The 16,852-nt window shown below is 43.6% G+C and overlaps 1 protein-coding gene across 3 annotated transcripts; it reads right to left on the bottom strand.

The window, feature by feature from the left end:
- Nucleotides 1-429: 429 nt before the first annotated feature.
- SLC1A4 (solute carrier family 1 (glutamate/neutral amino acid transporter), member 4) lies at nt 430-16,543 on the bottom strand. Of its 3 annotated transcripts, XM_010018095.1 has the most exons (7): nt 16,505-16,543; nt 15,011-15,073; nt 9,902-10,068; nt 6,356-6,589; nt 5,046-5,240; nt 3,457-3,591; nt 430-871 (listed from the first exon to the last, which is right to left on the bottom strand). In XM_010018095.1, the coding sequence occupies exons 2-7, from the start codon at nt 15,053-15,055 to the stop codon at nt 637-639; spliced, it is 1,011 nt and encodes a 336-aa protein (XP_010016397.1). In that variant the 5' UTR covers nt 15,056-15,073; nt 16,505-16,543; the 3' UTR covers nt 430-636. The 3 variants fall into 3 exon arrangements, with proteins under 3 accessions (XP_010016397.1, XP_010016398.1, XP_010016396.1); XM_010018096.1 differs by lacking the exon at nt 15,011-15,073 and having other exon boundaries at nt 16,505-16,540; XM_010018094.1 differs by lacking the exons at nt 6,356-6,589; nt 15,011-15,073; nt 16,505-16,543 and having other exon boundaries at nt 9,902-10,041.
- Nucleotides 16,544-16,852: the final 309 nt, after the last annotated feature.

Raw genomic sequence — 16,852 nt, 5'->3', positions numbered from 1 at the left:
GGGGGGGGGGAATGGAACAAGCTATTAATTCAGATATGGGGGGAAAAAAAAAGGCTAGTTTTCAGGACATATTTGACATTTTTAAGGGACTGGAGAACAGGAGAGGAAGAGTAGGAGGAGGAAAATGTTGCTTCATATTGTGTCTGTAACGGTCAATAAGCGTTTCCAGGGCAGAAACTAAATGTAAGCAACATTTTCCCCCACTTTGGAGTTTCTAGCCTGCATCTCCATTCAAACAGCAGCACAATAAGCTTACTAATTTTTCCCTATCATAAGCACATACTGGGTTTATCTACTTCCCCACCTCCAACCCAGAAGGTTACTAACAGAAGTCTTGTTAAACCAGAAGTTTCAATGGCAGTTTCCACATACATGTATACGTGTGTGCGTGTGCAGCACATATACATGTACACACATGAGTTATCAAAATACTACTATAAAGGCAGTGTTCTTTCTCCACACCCCTTCTCTGCCCACCCCACCTCCCTCCCCTTCCCTAGGCCAGCATATCTCAAAACAGACTGGAACTAAACACTTTCAAGAGCCATTCAGCCCTTGTTAGCACTGCAAAGGTCTAGGTGCGTTAGCAAGTCCCTGGTCCATCTCTAGGACACGTGTTGATGAATGGCCTCTAGTTCACAATACTGATTCCTTGGATTCAGGGTCTGCTGTACTGCTCGTGTTGGAGACTTGGTTTTTGTGGGTTACCAAAGGCGATGTTTCTGCTTCAGACTTGCTGTTAGCAACTGCTTCCACATTGACTTCCTTTAGCTCCTGCTCTTTGTCTTTCCTTTCCTTTTCATTCAGGTAATTGAGGATGCCTGCACCCAGGGCATCCCCTTCCACGTTCACAACTGTGGTGGTTCGGTCCCTGGTTAAAATCAGAAACAAAAAACAAAGCAGCAGGCTTTTAGCTTCAGAGAGTTACAGCACACAAAGGGGAGCTGATTCAGCCCTGCTGATCCACTGACCTCAGTGGAGCCAGACAAGGGAGATGTTGTTACAACAGGTATTTTCCATGGAAATATCATCCCCATTTCAGAACAAAACCTGTGCACCAAAGCTGGTTTAAGGCCAGCCCAACTGTTACTATCAACTGGCTCTGGTCTCTCAGTGGGTTGCAGCAATGGTACTACTCTTTCTCAGGCATCCCGCTTTTCCCAGTCCACCTCCTTCCTCTTCCCCTTCCCCAGGCCAGCAGTTTTCAAATGCAAGTTCAGAGCAGGAACTTAATTTGGGCTTATCCAGAAGGTGACTCGGAGCACCCAGCTCTCTTTTTTTAACTATGGAGACTCGTACCTTAACCCAAACACCTACTGAAGCAGACCTTCCAAAAGCAGGCAGAATGATCGTGTTCTCTGGATTTCCTGTCCTAATCTTTGGTCCTACATCACGAAACTACTGTGTTCCAGGGCCTAATGGAGGTGCTTTATGGGTCATAAAGAAGAACTAATTCTTCATGTGCCTTCTGAGACTTTTGTTAGTCATTCTGCAGCCTAACTTCAACATGTGCTCAGCTTGTAACCGTGGTCCTTTCTGGTGATCAAACAGCTGGCATTAAAACAAGACACAGGACTCTCCCTCCCTCCTTTCCCCTTTTGTTACCACAAGGCTCTGAGTTCCTTGACTAGAACAACAGTGTTGACCACAGAGGGATGCTACACATTTGGAAATGAAGGCAGCCCAAACACACAGGCTGAGGGAAGCCAGAGTGAAAGGAAGGGGAAGTGTTTCACTCTTGCCTCCAAGCACTTGTGGAAATCACAGCTAATACTGTAATCCCTTAGGAAGATGGGATGCAAATGGCTAGCCACTGCTTTGCCTGTGTCTGCTGTACTTTGGAAGCGGCTGATCCCCAAGAGGTGACAGCCATAGCATTTGATGGCCCTAATGAAGCCACAGGAATATGATTACGCTTCACAGACGTGTGGTGTGGGAAGGGAGGGGGAGCTGCCACCTTTCCCAGCCTCTGGAATTCAAGTGTCCTCAGGCAACTTGATTCCCACATCTGCTGTGGAAGTACACATCTATACAGAGAGGCTGGTGTTTCCAAATAGCAAAGCAGAGAGATTATGTACAGTCTAAACCAGGAACCCACCAACTGGAAAAAAACCCAATGGGATTCAGATCACTTGACCCACACTGACCAGTCATTTCAGCCCACTGCCCAATTTCAACCAGATGGCTTGAAAGCAGATTAGGCTTTTAAATTATCAGATCACGCTTACTTCACTCGCATTTGAACTCTAAGAATGCTGCAATTCATGAGTGCTCAGAGAATCCTTCCAGTTTGATATTCTGGTATTTGAAGAACAGCAGCCAGCCAGGCTTGTTCAAGGAAAAGCAGACATCCTTTTCCACGGGGCTCATCTAACATAGAAGAAATCACCCTCGTGGCATTTACACTTACCATGCACTTGTGTCTGGGTCCCCAATACCTAAAGTAAAATGATTTTTCTAAGCTTTCTTTAATCTAATTTAGGTGGTACAGAAGGTAAATTTAGGCCTTAACAAGGATGTAAGTACAGTAAGTGGTGAGATAAGCTCTTCCAAACAGAGCTGGGCAAGGAGATAATCTCCCATGTTTCAAGGAGGAAAATGGGTTTTGGAAAGAAGAGAAGGAGGTGAGCAAAATCCTGACCTTTTATCTCTTTCCCAGAAGATGGGAAGGAAAGGTGGCAATACTGTGTACTGAAGTGATAAGTGTCACAAACCCTCTGCGTCCCTACCCTCCCAATGGATGGCACCTCTCTGTGATACTTCAGATTTTCGGTGCTTTGACCAGTCTTGAACTATAAAAATAGTTCAAACAATAGCTGACAACAGCTTCTGATGGAGCCTGCTTCCCACATGTGACAAAGAAAGCTTCCCACCATCATGCAGACTCAATTTCCTTTTCCCCCTTCCTGTCTATTTTCCCAATTCATTTCCAGCAATATGAACACTTTCTGAACAAACTTTTAACCATTTTCTTAAGGAAACTGAGACCAGGAAGAAGTATGTTCTGATTTTGCAAAGGGCTCACAGAAAAATGTTTGGCAATGCCCATCCAGGTCCAGCTGCATAAGGCCTCAAAGGCACCACTGTGAAAGCAGTACAGAGTGTGCAACCACGTTTAACTCACTGGAAGGCTTCAAAACTGGCAAGGTCAGGTTGGACAGGGCTCTAAGCAACCTGGTCTAGTGAAGATGTCCCTGCCTGTGGCCGGGGGGTGGAACTAGATATGCTTTAAGGTCCCTTCCAACCCAAACCATTCTGTGATTCTGTGATTTTAGCATCCTAAATGCTTTAATTGAGAAGGGATCCCCTTTTCCATTATCTATCAAGAGTTACCTGTCCTATAGGCAATCACATATCGTATGGTTTTATTTTATACTGCACTACTTTGACTACCCTGCCCCATGTTTCCAGCTACACACCATGCAACAGCAGGTATGTGTGGCCTGAAGTACTTACACAATCCAGTCCACCGCTAGTATCAAGGAGAGATCGTTGGTCGGAAGTCCAATGGCCTCCAAGATGATGGCGATGGTGAGGACTCCTCCGGCTGGGATCCCGGCTGCACCCACACTGGATGCAGTAGCTGTCACACTGCAAATCAATGTGCACACCCCCTTAGCAGCAGCTCCTCTTCCACACTTGCATCACACGCTTCCCCACTACGGGAATTGTAAACAAACTCCACAGCCTGGGACCCGCAGATCATTTGCTTCCCAGGCAAATCTCTTCCTGCCTGCTGATGCAAAGCAATGGGTGCAGAGCACAGGGGCTCAGCAGGCACCTACAGCAGCTACCAAGGCAATGGCTCTGTGTTTAATACAGCGATTGCCCTTTCAGAAAAGGGCAAAAAACCCCAACCAACACAACCAGACCCTGCTGCCTTACTGATATATCCATTTCCAAGTCATCTATCACTTCAAATATGCTCAGTAAATGACATCTCCTGCCCCCAGATGTATAAAGGTAAACCTTGACATGCAGAATACTGTCCATTCTCTGTCTCATTTGCATTCTAATATAGACCCTACATCAGGAGCTGGAAACCTGCAGTCCATGTGGTATAGATATGGACCACACACCTTTCATGTGCAGATGTCTACAGCTCAGTTTTCCTTGGATGATCACTGCATAATCCTCAGGCCTGTGTTAACACCTGATTCACTAAGAATACCTAAAAGGCTAATTTGGCCATTTGCAAAGAGAATAATGTCCCAGCCCTGCCTTAGATAAACAAGTAATATACCAGGAAATGCAGTAAAGAAGGAAATAAAACCTGGCCAGGGAGGGTAAAAAATTGCCAGGCACCAGCCCTAGGAGGCATCTGGTGGATACAGCACTGACTTCTTAGCAGTGAGAGGCTAGAACTCCTTATAGGATCCTCACTTTGGGAGCAGGGAAATGAAGCGAATGACACTTCATGGGATATGGGATGTGCAAGGATATTGCAGGCATAGAGGGGAGAGAGTCCTAGAGAAGGAGGCAGGACTGAGGTGGTGGAGGGGTTAATGGAGCAAAGCAGCTGGGAGGGGAATGATAGTGGGTCTGACCTGGGAAGGCAGCGGTGTGATGGTAGGAAGGGCAGAGGTAAGGAGGAGCAGAGTCTTTCATATGAAATCAACACATAAGGAACTGAGAAGCCGGCAGGAGGGTTTTCTAAGACATCCAGAGGGGGACTCAGGGGTAGTTTTCTGGGTAGAGCAGATGCCTCGATTACCCAGCTTAATGGTGAGTGGAGGGTGGGGGAGTGAGATGCTTAAGGAAGGAGAGGAACTTCATGTAAGAAACAGCTTCGAAGAACAGCTCAAAGTCTGTTTCAGAATTCAATTACCCCTCCCAGGTTCCACCTTTTATTAAATCGAGATTCTGGCAAATCTCAAAGTTTAAAAGACTCCATCCTTTAATCAGGCTGTAATTACGTTTCATAGCAGTTCACCAGCTTTAGGTCAGAGATGTGGAATGCAAACTGCTAGCTATTAACAGAGAAACCACAGGCTTGAATGTGTCTGGAGGCCAGAAGGATGCGGTTGCAATAGCAAGCAACTTACAGAATTGTGAAGATTTGCCCAGGGTTGAGGTCCACGTTGTTCAGCTGAGCAATAAACACAGTTGCCATGCACTGGAAAATAGCAGCTCCATCCATGTTTACAGTCGCTCCAATAGGAAGGATAAACCTGCTGATCCTCTTGTCGACTCCATTGTTCTCCTCAATACATTTGATCATTGATGGGAGAGTGGCTGAGCTAGAAACAGGGAATAGGGAAAAATCAAACATCAAAAGCATCAGGGTGCACTGAATGGAAAGTCACTGTCTCATGGCTTTCGTGTTTCTACCATGCTGCAGACAGGACTGTCAAGACAATGATGCCATTTCAATAGTCCCTCTCTGTCATGACAGCAGTGAGGGACCCACCTTATTGGTCTTGAGCAGTGATATTTTATAATCTGCTTCCATCCAGAAATAGCTGATAAGAACTCTAATCTCCCAGAAGCAAGAACTCATGACTTAACAGAGTAATGCAGCCTAACAGGGCTGTGGAATGATCAAGTTTCAAACCACAAAAATACACCAATAGATGCCAAAATAAACACAACACATGAACTGCAATCTCTGTTAATGTTGTACTAGTACCCTCTCAAATGAGTAAATAATAACAACAACAAAAAAATCACTGCTGGATTTATTTCTTGCATTGTAAGCTGCCCCTCCTACTTGATGTACTTCAGCTCCTGTGACAGACATGCATCTGCTTTTGGAGATAACCTGAAAAGATTCTGTATAGTTATGATATTCAATTGGGCGTTTGCCCCTTAAGAAGGGTGTAAATGACATGCTTGACAGTTTGGTTATGATAAATGAAAGCTGATCAGGCCAAATCTTTGAAATCAACAATATCAAGTCCCTTTACACTAGCTATTATGTCTGCTTTGCTCCTGCAAAATTAGTCTAAACTTGTTCCAGATCCTTCTGAACTTGGAAAACTAAACTTCTCAGGACAAAGTCCATCACTACTGACCCTTGCTTTACTTAAAATTGAAAAGACAACTGGCAGGATCTTTTTAAGGTAAATTGTTTCACGTTTTCCCAAAAAAAACCCCAGATTTTCAACTCGGTGTCATGCTACAGCCCTAACATTTTGAGGAACTGTTTTCAACAGCTAATTATCAGTAATCGTTGTGTGGCAGGCTGCTGACAGAGTGAGACCCCCTATGTTCTATCTTTTCTATGTTCTATCTTTTTGCAATCCCAGGAACAATATTCACACCTAAACTCAGCACAGTTTGGTGTTGGGATATAACCAGTTTCCAGTGACAAGTATAACCAGGCTATAATCCCCAAAGCAGCACAGAAACCCACCTGGAGCAAGTGGCAAAAGCAGTGACGAATGGTGTAATAAGTCCTAAGAGAAAACGATACGGATTTTGACGTGTGGATGCAAAATAAATAAGTGGCAGAATGATTCCTCCATGGATGAAGTGGCCCAGAATAGAGGCGAAGATGTATTTTCCCAAACTGGTCACCAGAACCACAATATCTTCCATTTCAACAATCTTGCTCCCAACAAGGAACATGATGCCAATAGGTACATACCTGTGTAAAGAAATATTGCCTGTCATTAAGTACAAACAAAAATGTCTTGGAAAAGATGCCATTTTCTGCTCTGGAGATAACATTCTCCTAAGGAATATGCTGCCTTTACTAGAGGGTAGCACCTTATTCATCACACACTCAGGTTAAACAAATTTGGAAGGCTTCTCTTAACACTCTTGCTTGGAATAGCGTCAAACTGAAAAAGCTCTATTTCAGCTGGGAGAGTGCTGAGGGAAACCAAGTGGGAAGCAGAAATGCTGGCAGAAGCTATTAGCACAAGACACTGGTGTGGAGTTTTAGTCCATCGGGGAGGAAGGCAAGCAAAGACCTAAAGCTGAAGTCACCGCTGAAGGGACAGCAGATGGTAGGAAAGAAAAGGAGCAGTGTCACGTCACTGAAGCACAGAAAGAGGTGGAAGAGTAGGATCTTACACACGTGGTGACTACCAGCAGAAGTACGAAGTTAGGTCATTCAAATGGCAGGCGTACTGGGTGACAACATATTTAGTTGAAAAGAAAAAGCTATGCCCATAGCAGTGAGCTCAGCTAAAGGCTGTGGATGCATGTGCCAAAGATAGCAATTAACTGCTATTTGCCTACAAAGACAAAGTTAAATGAGCAGGCTTTCGGAGCACCACTCAAGCCAACAACAGCCACGTACACACATTCCCATGCTTCCTATCTAGAAACACGGTTAAGACGTCAGCACTTGTTTGATATTTCCTTCGTCAGGAGCACTTGGAGCTGATCCAGGGGAAGGGCCAAGCTGCGGGCCACAGCCACACCTGTGGTCCCATCAGTGCAGCTGGGAACAGCCCTGATAACAGGGAACTGCCCTTGCACCTACAGCACCACAGCTACTAAATGAACTGCAGGAGTCGTGGTCAGTTTCCTCTCGGAAGCAGGGGTCTGAGTGCCTCTGCTGATGCTGTCCATCGATTTCTGCTTCTAAGATTGAGAAACACTAAAAGATCACCCAGCTCCCCAAAACCCTGCCCCAGGCATACACATGGCTACAGAAGATCTGCCTGTACATCTAAAGAATAAAGAATGGCTTTTATCCCGTTTTTCTCTCCAATGTTTACAAAAGCTGATCTGTGGAGCCAGGACAAAACTTGAGAAGGTTTGGTTAAGCATGCAGAGGTTTGGGAAGGTGGGCAAGCCTTAAGGTTGCCCACATCACTCCTAAACCTGTCTCTCCCTCACTGGTTCTGCAGCTCATCTGTGCTAGGCAGAGAACAGCTCTTCATGGCCCATGTGGGCACACTCTGTCCTCCCTTGCCCAAATCTCATGGGCAACTTGTTGAACCATCCCCACTGAGCCTCTGCCAATTCTGCAACATACTACCTTTGAACCATGTTTCTTAGCACCCCAATCAGCCAGATTTAGCTGAGCCCTGGCTCTGCACAAGCTCTGCAAACAAGATCACTGATTCAGAGCTGAGACTGGATCCCTCCCATTGAAGAAGGAGGCTGGAGAGGAGGGAACTAAAGTTGAGACCAAAGTGCTGCTGCTGCATTGGACTAAATACGAGCTTAAGTTGCCTTTTTTCTTGGTAGTATGATTTCATCCATTCCCAAGTGTCCTTTGGGAGGTACATGCAGCTTGACAGACTTTGAATAAACACCAGGACAACAAAAGAGCCTTAAACTAAGGAAAAAGAACAAGTAAGGGCTGCAGTGCAGTGCAGTGTTAAGAGTCAGCTGTGGTCCCAGTAATCCACAAAGTAAAGGATTATATACCAACAGATTGGCTTGAAGTGTTAGCACTGTAATCAGCTGAATACAACTGCCTCTTATCAGCTTTCAGAGTCCAAGGAATTACACTCAAAAGACTTAAGCTACTTTGAGACTTTGAATTTTTCAGTCCTCTACGACAGCAACTAACAGAGATCTGCTGTGTAAAATCAGGTGGTTTGTTAAAACCTTTTTACTTCTTAGAAGGAAGAAAATAGTAGGAATGAAAAATGCAGAATGAAGGGAATAAAAATACCTCTGCTAAGGTAAGCTCACAGCTTTTCCAGCAGCTTTAGAAAGGGAGTGAGGAATGTCCCACTGCTAATTTGTTAGCTAGCAGTCCTTACGAATATTTTTGTGTGTGAGATATTAGTACCACTGGTTTCACTGGAGCAGCCTAGACCCATCCAGCTGCACAAGAACAGCCATGATGCTGCTCTGAGGCCTGCGTTCACCCTACATGACAGAAAACTCATTCAGAAGGCTGGTCCTACCCCAGCTTAGGTGGCCTGAACTGCTCTCTAGAGGTGCCTGCCTCCTCCACTGCTGGTTTCTTGCCTTGTGAGAAAGTTCAGTGCACTCCAGTTCCTAACATACAGACTTTATTTGGTGCCAAAAGCTCTGTGAGATTGGTCAGAGCAACATTCAGCCTATAAACGTGTCTGGACTACAGGGAAGTAAGTGAAATAATGGATTTGCTCATTAATAGCAGGAGACAAAATAAACAATCAACCTTAGGAAATACCTACTCTCAGGGATGTGAAATGGAAAACAGAAGAATCTCTGGAGAAACAAGCACAAACAAGAAACAAACAGTTGATTTCTGCTGGGAACATTAGCTCCTGCTTCACCCAAGAAAATGAGGAGATCTTAGAAAAGGAACAGAGGTTTAAAGTCCACTGTGTAACTCAAGCTCTGCTGATAACAATGACAGAACACTCAATAGCCAGCACTATTGTTTCAGTAGGATGAAGAGCAAACTTTTGCTCCCTTCTGTGCAAAGGGATATAGGTTCTCCATCACCCTTTGATGCAAGCAGAGAGATGGGGATCTGTATTCATGCACTCAACAGGGTTTCTGTCAAATCCCTTGGATATCTTTCAGGTCAGTGAAAGTAACCTTTAGACCAACAGAAAAATGAAGGCATGAAGCTGTGAGTATGATTTTAGTTACAAACCACATTTGCAAGTGCACTCCAAGCACAAACATCCCTGGCCTTCACATAACCATATTGCTCACTTGCTCCCATCTCCTGTATTCATTCAAGGCCAATCCCTTTAGGCACATGATGGCTGGCAGCCATCAGCTTGTGCTGCTTTGAAACAGAAAACCACATTTCCATTAATTAATCAAAACTGAGCCCCGGAGACCTGGAGACCCTCTGAAGTGTTCCAGACGGATACCTTAAGCTATGTGTGACTGACTAATTACAAGGCAAGAAGAAAAGACCCATCATGTGACACCATGACATTTGCTTTTGCTGTGATGAGGGACCTGGTAGGAAAAAGCTGGAGAGATGGATAAATGGTGAGATTCCTGAGCTAAACATAATAATACACTGCAGTCACACACTTACCACATAATCCAGGAAACCAACACCATAGTTGCCTCATTGAATGAATTAAAGAAGCGAATCAGATCTTCCCCTTCCTGGCCAAGCTTTTTCAGTGCCACTCCTAAAACCAGAGCAAACAGCACCAGTCCCAGGATATTCATCCCTTCAATCTCAGTACCGACAGGGATCTGTAGAGGCATAAAAACGAGTGGTATGTTAGATACAAGACAGGCACAAAACTCAGCAAAGGCATCACCTTGTGTTGTTGCTGCCAATTGATCTGAAATCAACAAGCAGAACCTATGTTGGGAAGGAAGAACCTATTTGTTGAAAGAAACCAAACAAGATCTGGACATGGTCCAGATACAAACCTCCCTAGTTATGAGCTGGCACAGATTCACTGGAGAAGGAAAGGGTCTGACCCTACCTCTCCTCATGGCCTTCAGTACGATATGTGTGTGCTTTCAGTGACCTGAACAGCAAACCTCCCCAGTTCACTCACGACAAGCTCCACTGCAGATGCGAAACAGTACGGGCATCAAACATGTCGTCAAAAGACTGAAACCCCTGTTTCCCCATAAAGGAAGATGGGTGTTGGAGAGACTTCAGATATAAATGGCAGATACTGGTGATATTGACTTCATAGCTCTGCTTATTCCACAAAGCATCATTCACTGCTGACACTATGATATTCTACTGCCTAAACAAATCATACCTCCGAGAGGCTTGTAGTGGTCTGGCCCCAAACATCTCTTATTTCTGACACCTCTGATGGGAATCTGCTCTCAGAAACTGCCACCTCCATCCATTGCTTTAGTGCAGTATTTACACCAAGGTAAAAACCACAGGAAAACAAACAATGTTATGAAGCAGAAAGCGGGGAGAGGGGCAGAGAAAGGTAGCAAACTGTGGAAACCTGCTCACTCATCTGTCCACATCAGCTGTGGGAGATGCAGAGAGAACAGAAGAAATACCCATTACCCTGCTTAAAAACCATGTGGCTGCATGGTAAAAGAGGAGAAAACCAGAATTCACCTATTGACCTATTGACAAAAACTAGACTACTCAAAAGTCTGCTCTGCTGGTACTTCACAGTTCTCAAAGACAACTGGAACTCGCCTGCCAAGGTAGGATCATATGAACTGAATGAATGTTCTTGTGGCTGAATAAAAACACAATTGTTTTGACAAACTGTTTTTTTTCTCCCCAACTTGGCAGTACAAACTCAACATGTCAAATTGTTGTTTTATTTGGAAGAGCTTCTAAAACAGATTAGGTTTGTGTACAAGTTTTGGCCTTTTGGCTGGTTTAAGTAGACACTAGCTCAACACTAGGAAAGAAAAATATATTCTGAGCTAAAAGCTTGAAATGGATATTGACTAAAGAACTTGGGATACTGATCTGCTAAACCTGACAAAACCAGCCTGCTTGAGATGATGTTTTTGCTGAAAGTATTGATGAACTGGACTGTCTCTTAGAGGCACGTGGAAATAAAGTACTGTAGGGAAGGGGATAAACCATAAATCATACACAAAAGCATGAAGGCTGAACTGCTGTTAACAAAAGCGTTAACAAACAATGAAGGTTCTGGCTTTTTTAATTAGCTAGCAACAAAATAATCAGATATAAGCTCTGCAATTTAATGGTAGTTACTTGTTCGGGGCTAAGCTGTCAGCGTTCATCTGCTTTGCGACTGAAAGACCTGCAGACATGAACAGGGTATTAAGAACAAGGCGCAGTGCACCTCCAAAGACATCTGAAGAAATGTGCTGTGTTCTCCACACACAGTAACACTTCCCTGTCTGGACAGTTTTGTCTATATTCCATTTTGTGTGCCTGAAAGCCCTAAACATTTCTGTGCCTAGAAAAGCTAAGACAAAAAAAATGACACCTTCCTATTTATTGACTAAACTGTCTGTGTACATGGCATGCACATGTTTTTCTGTATTTACTTCTGCTGGTAAAACATAACTCTAGGGAGAATATAAAGTTTACCATAAGGCTGAAGAGAACCTAAAAGTTTCAGTGATAATTTATCAGTATAAAGTACAAGTTGATGTATGAGTCTCAAATTTCATGACTGACGTATTAACAGGAACAAAGTAAATGTGTAGTAAAATAACGCTGCCACGTCAGTTCATGAAAGCCAAAGCTTTGTCTGGGAAATGTGAACTTAGGCAAAATGTAAACATATTTACACCAGAAAAGAAACACTTCATGCACACGGAGTGAATGCAACACTTCTTCGTTTTGACACAACTTTTCACCTTGTTTGTTTGGCTAATACGAAAAGTTCAGCCTGGAAACGAATTTTACCATAATGGGCCCAAACTTTTTCCTAGAACCATTGAGTGCTCTTTTGTTTTGGTTCTCATTCAGAAAAAATAGATAAACCAAATACAGATCAAACTTTGCTATGGAACAGAATTCACTGTTTTAAGCTGCTAGTAGTGCCCAGCATTCCCACCTGGACGTTACTGGGAGGGAATTTCATTATACTACTTTATACTGATGCTTTCCAAAGCATTTCTGCCCTTTACAAACTCCTTCTACCACAGTTTTGCTTCTCAACTCATTAAAAGCAGTGGTGTGAGTCTGTGTAAGCCTGAATCCCTGCTATCGTTTGGGTTTTCAGAGATTCACAAGTGTACTGAATCTGCAAGAGGGTTGCTCAGCTTCCCACCAGCTGCGTAGGGCACACAGGATCACAGAGCAGGACAGAACTTGGAAGGCACGCAAGAGAACCAGAGCCAAAGCTCCTAGTGCTTAATTTGGAATGCCACTTCCCTGACTAGACAAGGCCAAGGCTATTCTAAGTCCCTCTTTCAGGTCTTGCTCTCCCTTTCTCCTGAGCCAATTTCTTTACAACACCCAACATTCACCATTGCCTCCCATCACCATGGATGTAGGCAGGAGGTGCATCATTTGCACAGAGTAGTAACTTACTGCAAGAAATCGCTCCCTGCAAATCAAGAGGACAAACTGCCAGTGTCCAGGGAATTTCACCTCCTTGGAGCACAATATGGAAAGAGTCCAGCAGTAAATCTTCAGCGGAAGACTCTCTCAATCCCAGCCTCTAAAACTGGCCAATACTGAACAGCCTTTTTGTACTCTAACAGAAGAGTGCATCACCCCAAAGAAGCTGCCAAACTAAGCAGCATTGTGGACACCAAACAAAAACAGCTTTAATGAGAGCTTTGTTCCTGGATAAACTATGGGACGCGTTATTGTTTGCTTGAAATCATGTGCTCTGGTAGCAAGATTCAGGGAGCTCTTCTGGTCCTTGAATTTCTCTGAAAATCCTATTGTTTTTTAGCTCTTGAAACAAAATGCTTATCAAGGAAACAACTGCTGACCTTGAGCTCTCCCAGTAGTAGGTGGCTGAAAAGAGAACACAGCCGTGTGATGTGAGGAATAAGAGCAATCACTGGTTTGTGTATTTTTACTGCTGTCACAGGAGGAACCCAGATCCCCCACAGCTTCCCTGTGCTGCAGATGGGGAACTGAGATAGCCCGTGCCCCAGGAAGCCTTGCTGCTGAGGGGACTGAGAGGATACAGCCATAAAAGCAAGGTAAACACGAGGGGAGCATGTGAAACAACAAAAAGCACATGGCTGAGCAGACATCTACGTGCCCCACTATTCATATCAACAGCAAGAGAAGACAAGACCTATTAACCAGTGGGGGGGAAATAATATAATCAATGGAAAATTTTGCTCTACACTATTCAGATGGAAAATAGAAAACATTTCTCCTCTTCAATCAAATATTCTGCTGATGAAAAAAAAACATTATATAGGAATAGCATCTTTTTCCCTGGAACCCAACTTCTATCACTATGATATTTATACTATGTATTATCCAGAAATCATACTCTTCCTTTCCAAACTTAACCCTCATCTATCCATAAAGAATATGGTCAGACCAGTACTGAAACTGAGGTAGCAAAACTGAGACAATGCCTTCTTTTTATTTGGTCTTTTCTTCCCTAGAGACAGTAGGGCATGTTCTGGAATTACAGCAGCTCAGCTCTGGTTTTGCTCCAACAACTGAAGAAAAGTTTTGGAAAATAACAGCAGAAATAATCTTTACATAATAACCCCTGGCAAAAACAGGTGCTGGTGACAAATTTGGAGTATTTTTTCTGATAGTGCATCAAACAGGAGCCTAATAAGTGGGAAAAGGAAAGAAGAAAACTGATAAACCATCTCACATTTTAAAATGCCGAAAGATGCATTCTTATGTCTTCAAGTAGAGTGATGGCTTTGAACAAGCATTAAAAAAATACTTTACAGACAAGTCTATGTCCAGTGGATATGACTGGCCCTGATCCAGGCCTGGTTGCCAAGGAGCCCTTATCAAACTCGACACTGAAGGTAAATAAGTCTTAAGAAGGGGGAAATGAAAGGTGAATAGCTGAAGAATAACTTTACACTCGGCAAACACAACGTGTAAGTGCACACTGTTAATAGCCTTTCATACTGAACTTGGTTTATAGCAGCACAAGGCCGTATGGGAATGTACTGCCCAAGGATGTAATGGCGCGAGAAGTGCTCTTTTGGGATGGCATGGCCCTTCTGCAGCCATTGCTATGCATCCATGTCAGACAGGGTGAATGACTATTTGTAACATTCTGTCTGTATCAGACCAAGTGTTAGTGCTTCAAACAAAATTTCAGCAGCATGGCAACAAGAAAAAAATTCTCAATTAACCCTTAAAATAGCCTTGGGTAGTGGAAAAAAGCTCATTCTCCCCAAATTGTTATCGAAGAGTAAGGTTTGGGGAAATACTCAGCCTGCTTGATTGCTGTTTAATTCCAGGTCTACAGAAAGTCATTTGGAAATAACAGGCAGAGTGACTAATCAAAATTTAGATCAAGTGAGATCAGGTCTAAGAAAGGATGCCTAAAAATAAGGACTCAAGGGTCAGATCAGCTGAGCCCAGCAGTCCTGTCCATGGTAGCTTTATTGTGGGGCTGTGGTAACTCATCTGGTTTGTGTGTGTCTCAGTTCCACGCAAAGAAAAGTACCTGTTTCTTTCCAATGACTGCTGGAAAGGGTTAAAGATTGCAAAGTAGTCAAATATCACAGTTGACAAGGGTTTGTATAGGAACTTAAGAAGTGACCTTACCTTTTCCCACGTGACATTTCCAGAGGTAGTGTTTCTGGGCAGCATCTTGTAGTCTGTCGCATACTGCAGGTAAGAAAAACAAACAAACCAACCCACAATGTTTGCTGGTCAGACCATCAATATGACCATATCATCTAGGATTTCACAAGGAGGAGACTGCTGTTAGGAAGACCTTTTCTGGAGACCGTCCTGAGACAGCTAAGGAGCCTGTCCTGTGCAAGAAAAGGAAGCCACAGCATATGCAGCTCCTTCCCCATGTGGCAACAGAGACAGTGCTCAGTGACCCCCTGACCTCCCAGGTTTGGGCAGCAGCCAAGGAATTCCCCTTCCCTCCACCCTGCTGTTGCTCACACACCATGCTGCCATGCCAGCTCCTGCAGAAGGCAAGTGGCACTTCTGCTATTTCACTGTTAGGAATGGTGAGGCACGCATTAAAATTGTCAGTAAAATACCTAAAATCTAGGGCAACAGTTTACTTTGATAAATAAGCAAGACACCTCGAAAAAGCAGGACACTTCTTTGGGCTTGTTTTCTTTAGATCTGAAGTAGGGGAAAGAAAAGCTTATGTGACAACCTGTGACAACAGCAGCACAGAGGAAAAGACTACTTCTTTAGTTCAACCCTTACCATACAGAACCCTGACACTCAAGAATCACAGAGTATCCTTTTCTTACTCATATTTTTGTACTGCTCCTATTTTTATTTACGGCATATTGACTTGTACAGTATTATAGAGACACTAACAATGGAATTCGATTTTGAAAGTTTGACCTTGGTTTTGCTACCAAAGCAAACCCACAGAATACCATGAAGGCAAAAACTGCTATTCTGTTCCTGTACCATAAAGAATCACTCTGCCCCATAGCAATATTCTCAACAGTGTTTATCCCAACACCTAAAATTAGCAATAAGTACTAAATCAAAATCTTCTTGGAGCCCCACAGTCCACCAGTTTAAACCACACTATATTCTGGTGCCAGTTATCAACCTACCACACTTTGTCCTCTGCTGGAAGAGAAGCCAGGCTGAGAAATTAATCCAGCAATGGATACAATGGAAAACACCAAACAAAAGCAGCAGGCAACAGGTAATGCTTACACGCATGGGAGCCTAAAAGTCTTCAGCTTGTTCTGAGCTCAGCTCCAAACTACGTACCCAAGAGTTTCCCTGCAAAGTGGTCAGCAGCCTGGCATGAAGCAGAGTTGCCACTGTTGCCCAACACAGCACCCAAAATATAAAGGTTTAAAGAACATTTTTGGTGGAGGTACAAAAATAGGCTACGAAGATGCTTTTGTTTGAGGAGTCTTTTTCAAAATCAAACCATTTGCCATGGAAGTGGTATGTCTGATTACATCAGGTGCTTTTAAAAATCCCACCTACTGTAAGTAAATTAACTTCTGGTATTTTCTACACCATGTTTCTTGTCTATAAAAGAGGGAGTCCCTTTGTCTGTTTGTGCACTGTAGCTCATGTCCCAGGTCGCACATATCTTACCGTTTGGAAAGCTGCAGCAACAAGATTTGCAGGAAACAGGTTTCTGTAAAATACAAACAAGAGAATGAAATATTTCTTGTAGAACTTCTAAAACAAACAGACCACGGTATTTTACTCTCAGAAACCGAGTTCCTTTTGCAAAGGCAAGCATATTGGCATCAGTGAGATACACACTATGTAAGATACTCTGGCAGCATGAGGCAGACGCCCGGCTACATCTCGAGGTGTGAATGCCATCTTCTTTAGCTCACATAAAAAGGTCCCTGCCTCTCTCCAGACCTAATCATTTGGGTAGAGACACCAGAGGCAATCAGACAGAATGCTAGTTATACATCAGCCAGTGGTTAT

Source organism: Nestor notabilis, unplaced genomic scaffold (assembly GCF_000696875.1).
Source record: "Nestor notabilis isolate BGI_N333 unplaced genomic scaffold, ASM69687v1 scaffold6467, whole genome shotgun sequence".
NCBI lineage: Eukaryota > Metazoa > Chordata > Aves > Psittaciformes > Psittacidae > Nestor > Nestor notabilis.
The sequence above is the reverse complement of the archived record's forward strand: the minus strand, read 5'-3'. Positions and strand labels throughout refer to the sequence as shown.

What these genes read in the sequence shown, in the direction of transcription:
- SLC1A4 (XM_010018095.1), bottom strand. Translation starts at nt 15,055, where the DNA reads ATGCTGCCCAGAAACACTACCTCTGGAAATGTCACGTGGGAAAAG. An exon ending in GAAATGTCACGTGGGAAAAG is followed by an intron (nt 10,069 to 15,010) that starts GTAAGGTCACTT and finishes ATGCCTCTACAG; the next exon opens with ATCCCTGTCGGTACTGAGAT. An exon ending in CTAGCGGTGGACTGGATTGT is followed by an intron (nt 872 to 3,456) that starts GTAAGTACTTCA and finishes GATTTTAACCAG; the next exon opens with GGACCGAACCACCACAGTTG.